Raw genomic sequence first — 15,523 nt, 5'->3', positions numbered from 1 at the left:
TTTTATGAGAAACTGTCAGAAGAAGAGCAGAGTAAATGTTTTTTTCCCTCCTTCGAGTCACACGCTGCATCACTGTAGAATTTTTCCCAGAATCTTTTACACTGAAAGTTTGAAATTAATTGGTTGCTAACCTTAATTTTCCCCCTCCCTCTTATTTTTCTTTTTTTCCCTTCCCTCTTTTTCTTCTTCTCTTTTTTTTCCCCCTTAAATATTCACTCGGAGGCCCTTTGCTTAACCACAGTTGCAGAAAATCAGTACCATTTGCACTGAAATATTTATAATGACAGAATGAAAAATTGGATTCATTTTCTGGCCTGTAGCCGAACAGTCTGCAACTTTGCACAGCATTGTTTAGCATCTCTCATTCCTTCCTTTCATTGGGGTCCTTTTCAGACACACACACACACAAACACACACGCTGCCCATGCTTCAGAGGACTGTTTAGCAAAACACAGAGCCATTTTTAATTTCTGCCTTGAGAAAACAACTTGTCTCTAACCTTGCCACCATTTGGGGGGGAGGGTGTGGAGCAAAGGGGGAGGTCCCAGGGAAGCGTGTAGAATTTCTCTTGCAGGAGAGATTATGGAGGGTGACATGCAGTAATCTGTCCTTTACATTAAAGTAGTGTATGGCTAGAATTCTGCCAGTTGTTTTGGTGTGTTGCAGGTTAGGCAGGGTGGACTCAGTACCAGGCTGGATAGCAGGATCTTTCCAGAAAACCGTGTACTGCCACCAATTCCCTCCGTGGCCTTGAGAAACTCATTTGCCCACAAAGGAAGAGGTTGTCAAAAGCTCCCTTTTGTGCCTGAAGAGAGATTGTAAAAATGCCCTGTGCTTCTTTGCACCTCCAGAAAACAGAAGATGCTGGAACTGTACATATTTACTTCCCTTGAAGCAATGGTGTGAAGGTGAAGTGGTTGATGTTTGCAAAGAGCTTTGAAAATGAAAGTGCAGATCCTCAGGCTCCAATTTGCATCCCCTGCCAGTATAAAAGGTACCTTAGTCAGACAGCCAAGGATTCCCTCAGTACGCAGCAAATCCTGTTTATTTTGCAAGCTGGTTCTGTATCACTCCCTTTTGGTCCTCACAGGCATGTCTCAGACTCCAATGAATTCCAGTGATTTTTAATTGGTATAACAATCCCATGGGGCTATTATGAGCTGGCATAAGTTCGGGCAGTGTTAGGAGTGCTTTAACGTGCACTGAGGACTATGGTAGCCCATGATTTGAATGTTTAGGCCGCATGGATTTATACAGTGAATATGTAGGAATTAATCTGAAAATGCACACAATTTAGCAGAGAATTGTAAGTCTCTACAGATGTCGGACTCTTGTGCAGAACTTAATAGGGAAATATATCTGTGAAAAGAGGTATTTCAAAAACCCGTAGAAATTACTCTCTAGTGAGTTTGTAGATTGCCTTGACAATGCATTTGTTTCTGGAAAAACAAGCCCTGTAGCCAAAATCCTTAGTCCTAAGGCCTAAAAAGAGGCTTCTTGAGACAATACTGGGTCCCCCCAGGCAGTGGGTTGGATGCAGGGATGGATTCTGCAAGGTGCTGAGAATCTCCTGAAAATGCAGGTAACAGAAATTGCCTGTCAAGGTCCAAAAATGTCGTCTTGCAAACTTCACCCATACCAAATTCATGACATAGCTCTATTGCTGACAGCAGGTGTCTGTGCACAGTACTAAATTCTGATCTTTCAATTCTACATCACTCGTCTAAGCACAAACTTTTTATTTTTCTGCTTTCTTCTGTAAAAGTTTCTTGATGCTGGCTCCCCCTCAATGCTCTTAGGAGCACAGCCTGAGCAGGTGTGTCTAGAAGCAGTAGGAAGGGGTGGGCATCTGCTGTAGGAGCCAGTATAGCTCTGCTAGCACAGCACAGCATTCCGTGGTTTGTGAGCAGCACACAGTTCTTATCATTCAAAGTTTCTTACGAACTTGCAGATTTGTCTTTTTACCATGTTTCCCAAGATACTTTGACAGGTCAGCCTGAAGTGATGAGCGTTCTGACACAAACTGCGTCGTGTCTTAGAAATTTTGCCTGCAGTTGTTTTACTTTAGTATCGCTTTGATTTGAAAAGGAACTTCGTACAAAGTGATGTGGTTTTAGGATATAACACAAAAAAAATCCAATATGCATTTATTACAGAGATTTCTGTAATTTCCTGCTTAGCTCTTATTTTGGCTTTCTGATTTTCTTTTTTCTTCGTGTACATAAATGAAGAACAATATAATTTTTGTAATTTTTATCAGTTACTGAGAATCAAAACTAATAGAGATTAAAAAGAATGTGAGCTTTAATTGCAAATATTAAATATGTTTTTAAACTGACAATTTGAAAGCAAACTGCCCTGACTAATCACACTTTAAGGGAGGTCACAGACCCAGAGTAGGCTCTTTCAAACCCAGTAGTATTTCTTTGTTTGAGCTGACCAGGACACAAATATACAGGTGTGTAATATGCCTTAGGATGCTAAAAAGATTTGTGGGGACAATAGACTACAAGCCACAAATGATGTAATGGAATGGTGCAGAATTGTTAGTGAACATCAGGGACTGTAAGAGTAGCCCACAAAAAAAAATGTTTTATCTCACTGTTGAAGACAGTACCTTTCTAAGAAAGCTGTTTTCTCTGTGGGCCTGAACTGCTGTGTGGGTTTTTGTTTGGAATGTCAGTCTGTTTACTAAAGTTATTAGTTTATAAATTTTGCCATGGTAAAGTAACTGTGAGAGCTTTAAATTAGAATAAGTGCCACTTCTGTGTGGCAGGTTCCTTTGAGGGCTTATTAGAAAGCAGGCCTCCTGTTGCCTGCCCCTTTATGCATGGCACTATTGCTGTGGGTACTTGTTTATAGCTAACTTTTGAATTTATGTAAGTGTGCACTGTGGTATGATGAATAGCCCTCCAATTGCAAAGATTTTGCTTTTTAAATTTTTTTCTGGGTTCAAGCTAATACTTTACTTTAAGGGGTTTTATTTTGATGAATTAAAATTAGCTTGGAGTAGCAAATTACATAAAATCATGAGGGTTATAGATTAGCCTCACCACAGCTACATCACATCTTTTTGTATAGGAATTAAAGTTCTCTGTTTCAGATATCTTGGCACTAAATGTAGACAGCAAATGAGTGTTGTCTCCAGTTATTTTCCTTGTAAATGTGATTCTTTTCACTCAATCCAAAGATTGCCACACTAAAAACAGCCCTAATGGACAACGAGGGGTGAAAGCAACAGGAGATAACCAAGGAGACAGGAGTACCTGGCATCGCAAGCCAAAGCCAGAGGTGAGGGGTGGGGGAGTTTCTTCCACTGTACAGTACAGGGTCAAGGCAGGAGCTAATGACATGTCTGACTTGCAACATGTCACTGGCCAGCTGTCTGACAGGACACAGAATGACCAGCCTCAGAGAATGACATTTGGTAGGAGGATACGCCATCTCTCACAAGGAGGAAGGGAAAAGGCATGAAAGGATGCTTCTTTTTGTGGTAGTTCTTGTTTGGGGGAGGAGTAATAAATGATAGGAATTGGACTTCACTGCCTTCCCCATTTTTTAAGGTTCTGTAAACAGGAGAAAGTGAGAGTGAAATTCCTTCTATTTAGTTGTGGTCACATTTCACACTTCTTTTACACAAATGCAATTGAAAAAAAATAAACCAGAAAACAGAAGACAATAGAGAATCCAAACTGCATTTTACAACCAACAACCACAATGACAAACATGAAATTTTCTTGTCCTGGTACCACATGCTAGTAAATGCTCCAGATTTATTGATTTACTGTGTGTGTCCTCACAAAATTTAGAGAATGACTTTGTTATAAAGGGCAAAATAGCATTCTAGTCTCTCTAAAAGTCACCTTTAAAACATGGAATTTCTTGGACTTAAAAGGGGGAAACTCAGATGAGGTTGCTCTAAGAACAAAATGTTTAAATATAGGGTTCTTAACTGTCTAACTAATCACCAGCTATGAAGGGATAAAAATTGTCCTTAGTTTCATTTCCAAGCAGTAGATTTGTAATTCGCACACACACCAAGCCTGCTACATAAGCACTGTCCCAGTTCCTGCTATTCCTTGTTTGAAGAGCTGTAGGAATAAGCACTGTAAGATCTCCAAGATGGGCTGGCACGGTAACTGGCTGTGAAGGAAGTCAGAGCGCAAAATCCATGGGGGCCTCTGCTTATCAGCTCAGAAATCCTTGGCTGTTACCATCAAATCTGCTCAATCTGGCTTTCCTTGCAAACTGTCTTGAAGGAAAAAGATGCACCAGTGTGCAACAGAGTTTGGAGCTTTTCGAAGAGGAGGAGAGCTAGCAGAGCACCATAGCTTTTCCTTTGCTATCCTGCACAGTCTAAAATTGACATACTATGGACAAGGGGGCAAATTTCCATTCATATTCCTGATTTCAGGATCCAACATACGCTCCCATCCACTTCTGCATTATCTTAACTGGGTGTATGTATGTATGAATGCTTGCTGGATGGATAACTTCCAAATATGATTTCCACACGTGAAAGGAAAGTTTCCTGATTTTAAAACTGGACTTGTTCAGGGTTTGCTTTCACCTGAGCGAAAATGTTGTTAGCCACTGTGAGTTCATCTTGGGCTGATCCACAACCTCCAGTGTGCCAGGTGCTGTTGTACAAGGCCCCACGCACCAGCTGGCAATGCGTGGAGAATCCAGATTCCAGGCTGTCCCCGTGTCACCTGGTAAACACAATACTCAGTGTCATGTCAGGAAGTTAGGGAGGTGAACTCGGTGATCGATACAAGTGTGGGATGTGTCTGTCTGTATAATAGGAGTGCAGACAAGTTACAGCACTTTTCTTTCAGGCTGTATCAAGAAACTTGTAATTTCACTTGTAATTTTGTTCAAAGACATTCTTGTACATGCACCTGTGGAAAACTGGAAAGTATCATTGTTTTAAAGGTTGCCCTTTGCATATAAATCACAGCTCTGTGTGCTTCCCCATTTTAATTGGGTGACCTTTTGAATCCTATGGACAGGAGCTTGAATTCTGGACCTGCAGGTTGGTTGAAGATTTGAAATCAATTCATGTTTTAGCAATTACTCTGCTTAAAAGCAGAGAACCCAAAATGGAAATTTGAGAATAAGAATTCCCCTTGGGAAGTTCCTTTTTGCAAGTCATAGAAAACTTCATTGCAGACCAAACAGATATGCATAAAATCCAGATTCATTTGTCAGTTTAATCCTTGAAAAGGATCAGGATTCATTGAGTATGAGAGAAAGAGGAGGAGTAAGGAACGTGTAATGCTTCCAACAGGACATTTCTGTGCAATTATCAGTTTAAGCTTCCATTATTTGTCACTAATTACTGCACTGAGCTGTTAAATATTTAGTAGTAGTTTGTTTAATTGGGTTTGACCTATAAAGGAATCTGTGCATAGCATAGCTCCAGTTCCAGGAGCCAGTTCCTCACTCATAGCTAGGCAAATTTGTATTCACATAAGATGATCACATATTGTCAGACAAAGGGGTTTGTTTTTGCTGTTTGGGTTTGTTACCTCTCTCCCCCCCACAGATTTATTTGTCTTTAAGGTGTCTGAAATCAGAGCACAAAGTAGAAATGCTGCCTGTGGATATAAAAAGGGGAGGTCAGTCAGACTTAAACTTGTTTACAGATGTTGTAGTTTAGAATGCACTAGAATGATAAATTAAACATAACAAAGAAAAAAATTAAACAACAGAGCAACAACTGGCCCATGAACACGTGTCTTGTAAAACACCAACTTAATCCCTGAATATCTTATTAGGCAGTATTGCCTATCAAGGCTTGTTGTCCCCTGTTACTCTGTTATACAATAGCTGCAGACAAATCTGTATTTGTTCAACTTTGGGTTCTGCTTGCTGTGTCAGGCAGGGTGAAGAAGCTTCTGGCTGTGGCCTCTGCAGAGGGTGTGCAAGAATCGATCAGTATACGAGCAATATTCACTTTGTTTTAAACCCTGAAGGCCTGGCTCTATTCTAGCTTGTTCCTGTCTTGAAACTCCCTTGATTCCAGTGGAGCTTTTCTTAATTTATACCAGAGTAACCATAACCATATTCTAAAGTAATAAGACTTTTGATATATTTCTCAGAAGTGCCTCCTTCTGCCTTTTTTGTTTAAGCTTTTATTCCCACTTAATGAACAGTTTTCTTATTGGGGAAGAATGCTTGTATATTAATTTCAAACATTTGCAGTATCACAAAGGCCTTGTTTTTCTACAGACAAGGCTTAAACCTGGATCCTGATTATCAGTACAGCCCCTTTGCCATATAAAAGAATAGATAGGTTTCCCAGTTTTGAAGAATTGCTGTGAACATGCCCTGACTATTGCCTCCTCTCCCCATCACTTTCTCTTTTATGGGGTAATGCACACACCTTTCCCCTGCAGCCAGGAATACCTGGCCTGAAATGGAAGACATTGTTGCAAGTTTCACTGCATTTCAATGAACAGCAGACAGGGTGAGGCAGGCTTATGGGAGGTGATTGCCTGGCACCATAGGTTAAAACAGCCTTCGAGCTACTCTGATTTATGTCAGAGGCTTAGCTGGGAGCCCCCTGCCAATGCTCATAATGAGGAAGGTGCAAGGATGGTGAACAGGCATCGGTGTTTGTGTCTGTTCTCTTCTAGTGTCAATGATGAAAGCCTTATTTGCTGTACCCAGGAATATATGTCACTCTTTTCCATACAACAAATCTGTGATATATGTACTCGCATATAGTAATGAATCCAAAAGGAATCATTGACATTTTGCTAGTGACTTACTGGAAGTCTCTGAAGAAAAATAGGTATCAGGGGTTTGGGTTTGGTTTTAATTTTCAGTTTGCATCCCTGAGAACATGCTCTTCATTTTGAGATTTTTTTACAGGTAGTTTTTCTCTGGCCCAGCTGGAAATGCTGAGTGGAAAAACCAGAACACAGAATTTTACATAAATGTGATAAAGAATAAAATCTGATTACCAGTCATGCCATTTCAGAAACATTAACATAATATCAAATCACATAGCTTATGTGAATTAATTTATATAAATGACTGCAGTTCAGTGTAGACTTTCCTAAATTACCATTGTCAACAGTGGTCAGTCATGTCCTAAGATGACCACTTAATTGGCAAACATGTCTGAGAACAGACCTGATTCTCAAAGGCTGGTAAACATCAACTCACCACACATAAATGGTATTTATGGGAACACAGATTCTCTTGGGATTTGGCCCCTTTCTTGTTGTGGAAATAGCTCTGGTTTAGTTCAGATCAATTTCCTTGGGAATCTGAAGTTTCAGAGACTGTATTTTGTTAGGACTGTGCTGGTGAGCAAACTTGGCCTGGATGAAACTCCATGCCTACTTTAGTGTATTTATAAATTCAGTGTTACTCTTCCTGCTCTGCCAGCTGCACTACAGTCCTGGAGATGCTGGTGGCAGGGACACTTTGCCTGGACTTTTTCTGTTCTCTCCAGAACTCCAAAGTCTCCATTCAGCCTGCTACTTTTCACCTATAAAAAACTATTAGACATCATCGCTTTTCTAGCTCCCTCATTCACTCAGCATGTGTGATCACTGAAATATGAATATATATTAATTTGTGTCAGAAGCATTGTAATTCCTGGGATGAAACACATCAGAAACATTTTTTAGTTCCAACATTGCAGATACAGTAATTTGAGTTAATCTCTTGTAGTTGGTGTTTTATGAAAGGAAGGGTGAGGTCTGAGAGGGGAAATAATCGCTCATTTGTTAATCAGCTTCACCTGAAGTTGTTTTTTTTGTATTTCACATATGCAAAAAAGACAGAAATGTTTACAATCTGAATGTTCATGGATGCTCTGTCAGTGCAATTAAAGATTATAGAATCATATAATGAACTTGGATATGACTCTAACCTTCAATGAAGTCACTTGCTGAAGTGCACTATAGAAGTCTTTATCCTTAGTACAGAAATCCAAATCCCACCTATACTATTTTTTTACCTATACAGCAACTGAGCCTTAGAAACCCACATAACTGAATGTTCTTAATTGCTTGCAGCAGCAGTGGAGCCAGTGCCATAATGTGTTGGGGCATTGAAAGTAAGTTTACTGCTTTCAGATGCTTCGATCTGGCCCAGATATTCTAGTGAAACCAGCTCCTAACTATGCAGATTTGGTTTCATGTCTGATTTGGGGTTGGCTGAGCCTCTTCCTCTCCTGGGATGAACATCAGGAAAAAAATACTAACCCTGAGGTCTGTGAAGCTGTGAAATAGTCTCCCAGGAGGAGCATTGGAAGCTCTAATTAAAATTGGACTGGGCAAAACACTTGAAATTACACTATAGGCAATAATCCAACACTGGCAAGATGGGTGGAGAAAACGCCCTAATGGGTCTTTTCTGTCTTTAAATTCTATGAATTCTTGTTCTTCTCTTTTATTATGCTATTTCACCTTTTTGTTTAATGGTGACATAGTGTCATCTAGAAAGTATTATAAGACACTATTGTGAGCTGAGTGAGATGATGTTAAATGTCAAAAGAAAATGCAATAGTTTTTCTGCAGGTTCACAATTATTATATGGAGATAGGAAAAGAGAAACTGACTGTAAGCGAGGGACACGAGTGCAGTGGTTTTGATCTGTAAGACAGTGGCAAATGCACTGCATGCCTGCAATATACACGTTTATCATTTTGACATTGCATTTCATATTCTTTTCTTATGAAGAACAGCTACATTCCACCAAATCTAACACAGGTGTGGGAAAGTCATTTACTGTAGCTGGGTAGATCGCTCCGATTGCTGGAGACATATTCTATCCCAGTGTTTCACATATCCCCAAAGACCTGGACTAAATAATATATTTTTACATCCTAATTTATAGTTTGCATTTAATCTTAGTATCGTACAAATCTAAGTAACTCATCGATTCAATCCTTGAGTATAATCATATTACAGTTTACCAGGAAAGAATCCTTCAGCAATGTAATGGGGCCTTGACAGGAAACTCCGTGCTGCAATATTGAGGCAGCACAAATCTGAAGAAACTGTGTGAAAAATAACATTTTGTGCTACCTTTTTTATAGTTTAGTCTAAATAAGGTTCATTTATTTGGTTTTGGTGTGTCACTTAATACTCCTCTTCCCTCACTTCCCACATGGTTAATATTCCAATGGTGTCCAGTGCAGAGCTTTCTGCATGAGAGGACCTGACAACCAGGATAAGTAACAAAGCATTGGACCAAAGTTCTGGAAACCATGATCCTGTGCTAGGTTTTGCTAGGCTTGCCTTTCCACGAGCCTTCCTTTGGTTCTGGAAAATCCAGCATCCTCTTCTTAGCTGCAGACAGTTTGAAAAGTGTGGTACAGGATAAGAAGTTGGAATAAAAAAGAAGGGAAGAGAAGCAGAAAATCTTGATTAGAAAGTATAATTTAATAGAACGTGTATTGAACCAAATGTATTGATTAATGTGGTAGATATAGTACTTATATTGATTCAAACTAGAGATTTAGTACTAAAAGCTGTAAGCCAAAAAGCTGTTGCAGATTGCTACAAAAGTCAGTTTAATGCTGTCCTTGAGAATGCCTTCACAAAGAAATTCTTCTAATGTTTGAGGAGTAGGTAGAATGCGGTATATGTCAGTTTGATCCCGGAGGGTTTTATTTTGTACTCTAATAGCTGTTACGAGCCTACATTATATCCAAGGAGTAATTTTCCTTAGGGGTGCCCAGCTCGCTTTGTGTCAATATTCTAGCATTTTAAGTCACGTACAGTATATGCTTCTGGGAACAGTGCAGGAGCCAGCCAGACTCATAATGGTCTGCATTCATTAATAAAGGCAGAAGCTTCTGTCCCTCCATTGCCCACTACAGGGATGCCTCCCTGGTCTTCAGGGACCCGTACAGACACATTTAAAGAAAGCTTTATTTTGAGTGGGCAGGAGATGAAATGCAGGACTTGCAGGCATTTCCTAAGTCAGCTATATGCCCGAGCACAGGGGTGACCTTAATGGGTCAAAGAAGAATGCAGGTCAAAAGACTTATTATCCAGCCTGTTGGAAACCAATTGCTTTTGTTAAAAAAAAGTAAATTGTAGTGCTTAAAGGTTGATAGTAATGTAGAGTTCTGTTTTACAACCTGGAGCTGGATTGCAGTGCAGTGGGGTGCATTTTTATTTTTTTGAATGCAAAAAAATACAAGATAGTCTGTAATGTACACAGATAAAGGATTCCAGATAAGTGATAACATGTAGGGTACCATAATTACTTAATCAGTGATGATTGATTACTCATGTTTGTGTTCTTGAACTAAGGAAAAAATAACATGCTGCTGTGGTACTGTTACCATCTGTTGAAATAATGCACCTACATTTCATCTTTATACCTCTTCACGTGTACCCTCTTTGCACTGTTTGTCAGGTACAGCCATGTCTTGTTTCATCTGCTCATAAAACACAGAAGTTCCATTTAAATTGAAACCGCAGTTCACATTAAGGATTCTAATGGGCTACTGAGTCTGTGGCTATCTGTGGATATTTTTTTCTTCGTTAATTTTGATGCTGTGGGCAGGAACTTTTTGCTAGCTATTACTTCTCATGTTCCCTCTGAAACACAAAGGCATGCACCAAACAAGTATTATTACCTCTTTTGTATTATTACCTCTTTTGTCTCAAGCCTCTCTGCAAAGAAACCTTTTAGTATTTGTTTGCCAAGGAGATTCTTCCACACAGTATTATCCTGAAATTCTTTGCATGTTTTCAAGTCCTTAACACTAACAACAGGGATATCTCAAAGCATTTTCATCCAGAAAAGTGGGGGCATGTAATTTTATAGTAGGTCACATAACAGTTGGGATTCTGGATTCAGCTATCAAAAATAATTATTTCTAGGAATAGGGCAAATGCACTTAAAGAGTTTCTTTTACTTATGAAATATACCGAATTCAGGTTTTCCCAGGTAGTATACCTGCTTTCCAGATAACACTGAGACACTGTAATTGGGGATGTAGGAGTTTTCCTGGTTTGTGTCTACATGATAACAAATGCAGTGACACACACACCCCTCCTGCTTCCCTGCTCCTCCATTTTGTGCATGGAAAGCTTGAATTTGTATTTGCAAACTAGTGTCTCCTCATGAGATCCCAGCTCTTGGAAATTGGAACGCAGCTGTTGCTGAAGTCCAGGAAAGATTATATTGAGCAAAAATATTTTCCCCTTTCCTTGGCTAAGCAGGAAATTGACATTTTTTGCTTTGTAAGGAGGCTACCACATAATTAAACAGGTGTACTTATGCACAATCAGATTTGGGGGAGGCAAAGAAGGGGAGCATACAATACCTCCTAAATGCCTTCTCTTTGGCAAGTGGAGGTACTAATTGCTCCAAATTCAGGCAAAACTAGTTGAAGTTTCTGGAGGAGGCATGTTTCAGGCTTGCCTAGTGTGTCTTCAGTGAAGGGCACTAAAGGAGATGCAGGGGATCTCGAGGCACGCTGGGGATGTGGAGTGTGATTTTGGGCTGTCCCTGGGCGTGCCGTGCATCCCTGCCTGAGGGAGCTCCGAACTCCACTTTCCCACCTGCCCCATTCCCTGCTGCTGGGGAGGCAGGAGCACACGAGGCAGAGAGAAACTATCACAGCAAAGATCGGCTGTATGGATAATAGAGGAGAATTTTTTGCCCTAAATTTTTAAACACAACACACCCCCCCATAAAAACAACAACGGTTCATAACTGGGATTAATGTTCGCAATTTTCAGTCACTTAGACATGGGGTCTCCAATAGATGGCTTTTGGTAGAGTGGAATATAGCTCTCTATGGGATTACAGAATTTTCCTCCTTTTCTTATCTCTCCCCTCCCATCCTTCGCCTGCTTGTCTTGTCAATGTTATGTTCCTGAAGTGCTTCCACTTTGTATTATTTTGCAGCTCAGCCAAGTAGGTATTTCTCCCTAGTCCGTCACGTTTGGGGACCCTTAATTACTTTGGAAACTGTGTTTTGTTTTGACTATTTACAACACATATTGTTGCCTTTTTAAGGCCTAAGTTGTTCAAAGCATTTCCTCATGTTCCAGTCCTATCCCATTCTTTTCTGCAGTGCTTGTTTGGGTTTTTTTTCTGTTATTTCTTCATTATCTCCAGAGAATCTCATTTTGCGCCAGGGCACTGGAGTCAGGGACACTCAGAGCTGGGGCAAGTCAGTCCTTATGCTATGTTTTATTTTGTCTCCTTCATATTTGGGCATTTTTATTTTTTAATCAAAAATGTCATTGCATCGAGAGCTACAGCTGCAGTTTTAGAAAACCCTTTGACTGCTTCATATGCAACTGTTCATCCAGCTTCATACTGATTATGCATTTTTCACTTAGTGAAAAGAAATAAAAAATGGGCATGACTGACGTGCTTACTCTCAGTAGACTAGAAACAAAAGAACCCCACAAATATCTGTCTGCAATGTAACAATTGGTATATTACTTCACCTGCTCAAAAGCAGAGAAGAAAATCAGAATTCAGGCTGCCACCCCATATTTAACTTGTCCTGTTGTTTCTAGGTACTGCAGGGTCTCCAGTAAGCCTGTGGTGTTATGCTGTAAGTGCTGCAATAAATGGACACAACAGGATGACAAAAGGACTGACTGTCAGGCTTAACTCTTAATTTCCTTGCTTTTGTGCTTTAAAGTCAGAGCCCATTACCTGTGACCAGACGACATTTTTGGCTGCATCTATTGTTAGTGCTTTTACAGCATTTAGAAATGATTTTATGGGAAGGATGAGGAACTAGAAGAAATCAAGTGGTGGAGTGTATTTTTTTAACACTCTTTGGCCTTGGACAGTCTGGAATTCCTGCCATCAGCATTAAATCATTTTGTATTCACATCTGGAAATTGCATCTTTGAGTGTCACTGGGTCATTTTCCTTTAATCTTGAGAATGGCACTACATTAAAAATTCCTCAGTCTTACTGTAAGATCCTTTCCTTGCCAAATGTCCCATGAACTATTATTTGTGTGCGTGCACAGTTTAGGCAGAGTGAAGGAGGATGGGAGAGAGGATTTTTAGGCTGGTCTGCAGTCACGCTGTATTTCACATTTGTTTCACCGAGGCTGTTTTCATGTGCCCTTTCATGGGTGGCTCTGGAGGGTATGGTTCAGTAGATGTTCACTTTGTTGTAAATGATGACTGTCTTGTGGGAACAGGTTCATCCTAGAGTGTGTTAGTCCGAAGAGGTTTAAAGACAGATTAACTTAATAAAGTGGAGTGAAGGGTCTGGATCTGCTGGGAGCAAATCATGGGATGTGACACCCCTGCCCTCTGGGTCACTGGCCCAAATCTGGCCCCGATTACTAAGGGGAAAATTCATCACTAATCAGTGGCTGCCTTGTTGTCTGAGAAGTAGCATTCACAGACATTTTCCAGTTATCTGTGGATCCAGTGTACATTGTAGAAAACTTAAGGTGTATTGGATTGGTCCCTTGCTCTTAGGTAGATGCTTGTGAAGGATCTGAGCCAGTACAAGACAGCACAACAGCATCTTTCTGAAAGTGGTCAACTTCTTTTGAGGGATGAGGAGGAAAGAGGGTGAAACTAGTGTTTGCTGCTTGATTTGGTGATTACTTGTACAGGAAAGGAGAATTTAAGACTCCAAAGTCCATGCTGTGTTTTTACACATAAAGAAGGCACTGCATTCACCTGAGGAAAAATACCTGTGGGTTTTGGTGACCAAAGGGCAGGCTGTGCCAGCCCCTCCTGTTTTCTCATCAGTCTCTGAGCTCTCTAGCAGAGTGGCTCTTACCAGACTATACTGTTCCATACCGTGTGGGGGAAATAGGTTTTACTGCTGGAGTGCATTTGAAGCAGTGCCACAGTCTAGGAAGCACAGGCCAGTTAGCATAAGACTTTTATGGCAAGTGCACTTCTCGTTTTTGCAATAATGCATGCATAAACCGTGAGCCATGTGTAAGCAGACACCAGGATCACTGACCTGGTCTGAAGTTTCACTGGGGCAGGTCAGCCCACACTCTACCTGTAGAGAGTGTGTTGCCCTTCTTGTGGCACATGTAAAGGATACTGGTGTGAAACAGATGGGGAGAACTCCTCTTTTCCATAATGATGCTGTTTCTGGCTAGTTTAAATAAGGAGGGGTCAAGAATACTCTTTTATCTAGCCCATCATTTTACAAGATATGTTGGGAAAATTGTTTTTGCATCCTACTTTCACACAGAAATGCCTGTCCTGTGACTAAGTTGTTTCTTTTGTTTTTGTTGCAGAATCATACGATGACCCAGCACAGCAGTTAGTGCAAGGCCCGTCTCTTCCAGAGAATTCTTTGTGGCACAAAAAGGGAACACATTTTACTCTTTGCACGAAACTTTCATTGTTAATGTATATTATTCAGAATCATTGTATTGTACCATAAAACTTGTATTATCGAAACTGTTGGATGTTCATGTGTTTGAACTTTTGAGCACCGGATAGACTTCCTGTATATAAAGTGTTGCACATGTATTATGTTGTCTGATACTAAAATGGTCTTATAAAGACAAGTGGACTTGGGCCCTATTCAGGAAAGATACAAATAATAATAATACTGTGTGAGGGGAAAAAATAGCTTAAGAAAAAAATGTCATTTTCAAGGAGGAGGGAGAAGGTAACAGCTATGTTCCATTGCAGCTCTGTTTGGCCTCCCTTTCGTTTAAACTTCAGTCTAGAAATCTCTCTTTTGGTATACAAACGGATGAATCTAAGACTATTTTTTATTGCTGAAGATTCTTGCAAAAAATATGAAGAGACTCTTTCTCACAGAGCAGGAACCCACAGTTGAATAAGGCCCGTATATATATTTGTAAGCCTTGCGATATGACAGATAGCATTACCATATATGCAATAGTTGTTACGTAGTTTGTCAAAGAATTTTTTTTCCTGGATACCATTTGAAGCTTTGAGTGTTCAAGACTTTCCTTAATGATTTCACACGGCCAAATTCTTGAATCAGTTGAACTAACCTGTATGTTACTGTTATTAATGTTTACTCTGCGGTCTGAACCTGGAGATTACTGGAATTGTTTTCCAAAAGGAAATAAATTCAGTTTACCATTATGTGTGAGTGTGCTTTGTGTCTTGTCTTTTTCCTCAGAAAGCAGCATTATTATTACTGCTGCTATGTTACCTAAAAAACCGCCTAGATCTGGAATCCTATCAGGATCTGTACACTGCTCAGTAGGAATAGGTTGCTTTTCTCAAAGGTAGTATTGATATAAATGTAATGGTAGAAACAAATCTGCTGGCCCACTGTAAAGCAATGATTGAGAGTGATATTCACTGTTTTCTGGGTTTGTTTCTTTTATTTTTCTGTGTAAGCAATTTCATACTACACACTTGACACGTTGGTTGGCAGAGGAGTCACCACGCATCTTCCATGCATAATTATTGATAAATTTAAATGAAATATCACTTAGTGAACTGGGTCTGGTACTGACGAAAGGGAGCCACCACAGCAAAGCTGTTAAGCTGACATCCCTCACCCTCTCCTCTGGCATGGGTAGCAGAGTTGGAGGTGA

The 15,523-nt window shown here is 40.1% G+C and overlaps 1 protein-coding gene across 5 annotated transcripts in view; it reads left to right on the top strand.

The window, feature by feature from the left end:
- ZNF521 (zinc finger protein 521) overlaps positions 1-15,062 on the top strand; it is a 230,098-nt gene extending 215,036 nt beyond the window's left edge. For all 5 annotated transcript variants that reach the window (XM_088174145.1, XM_088174122.1, XM_088174120.1 and 2 more), the window contains one exon: positions 14,234-15,062. In XM_088174145.1, coding sequence (XP_088030271.1) covers positions 14,234-14,263 — 30 coding nt within the window. In that variant the 3' untranslated portion in view covers positions 14,264-15,062. The remainder of the gene's footprint in view (positions 1-14,233) is intronic.
- The last annotated feature ends 461 nt before the right edge of the window (positions 15,063-15,523 follow it).

The sequence above is a fragment of the Sturnus vulgaris genome, chromosome 1 (genome assembly GCF_052056855.1).
Source record: "Sturnus vulgaris isolate bStuVul1 chromosome 1, bStuVul1.hap1, whole genome shotgun sequence".
Taxonomy (NCBI): Eukaryota; Metazoa; Chordata; class Aves; order Passeriformes; family Sturnidae; genus Sturnus; species Sturnus vulgaris.
Note: the sequence above shows the minus strand (reverse complement) of the source record. Positions and strands in the feature narration are given on the sequence as shown.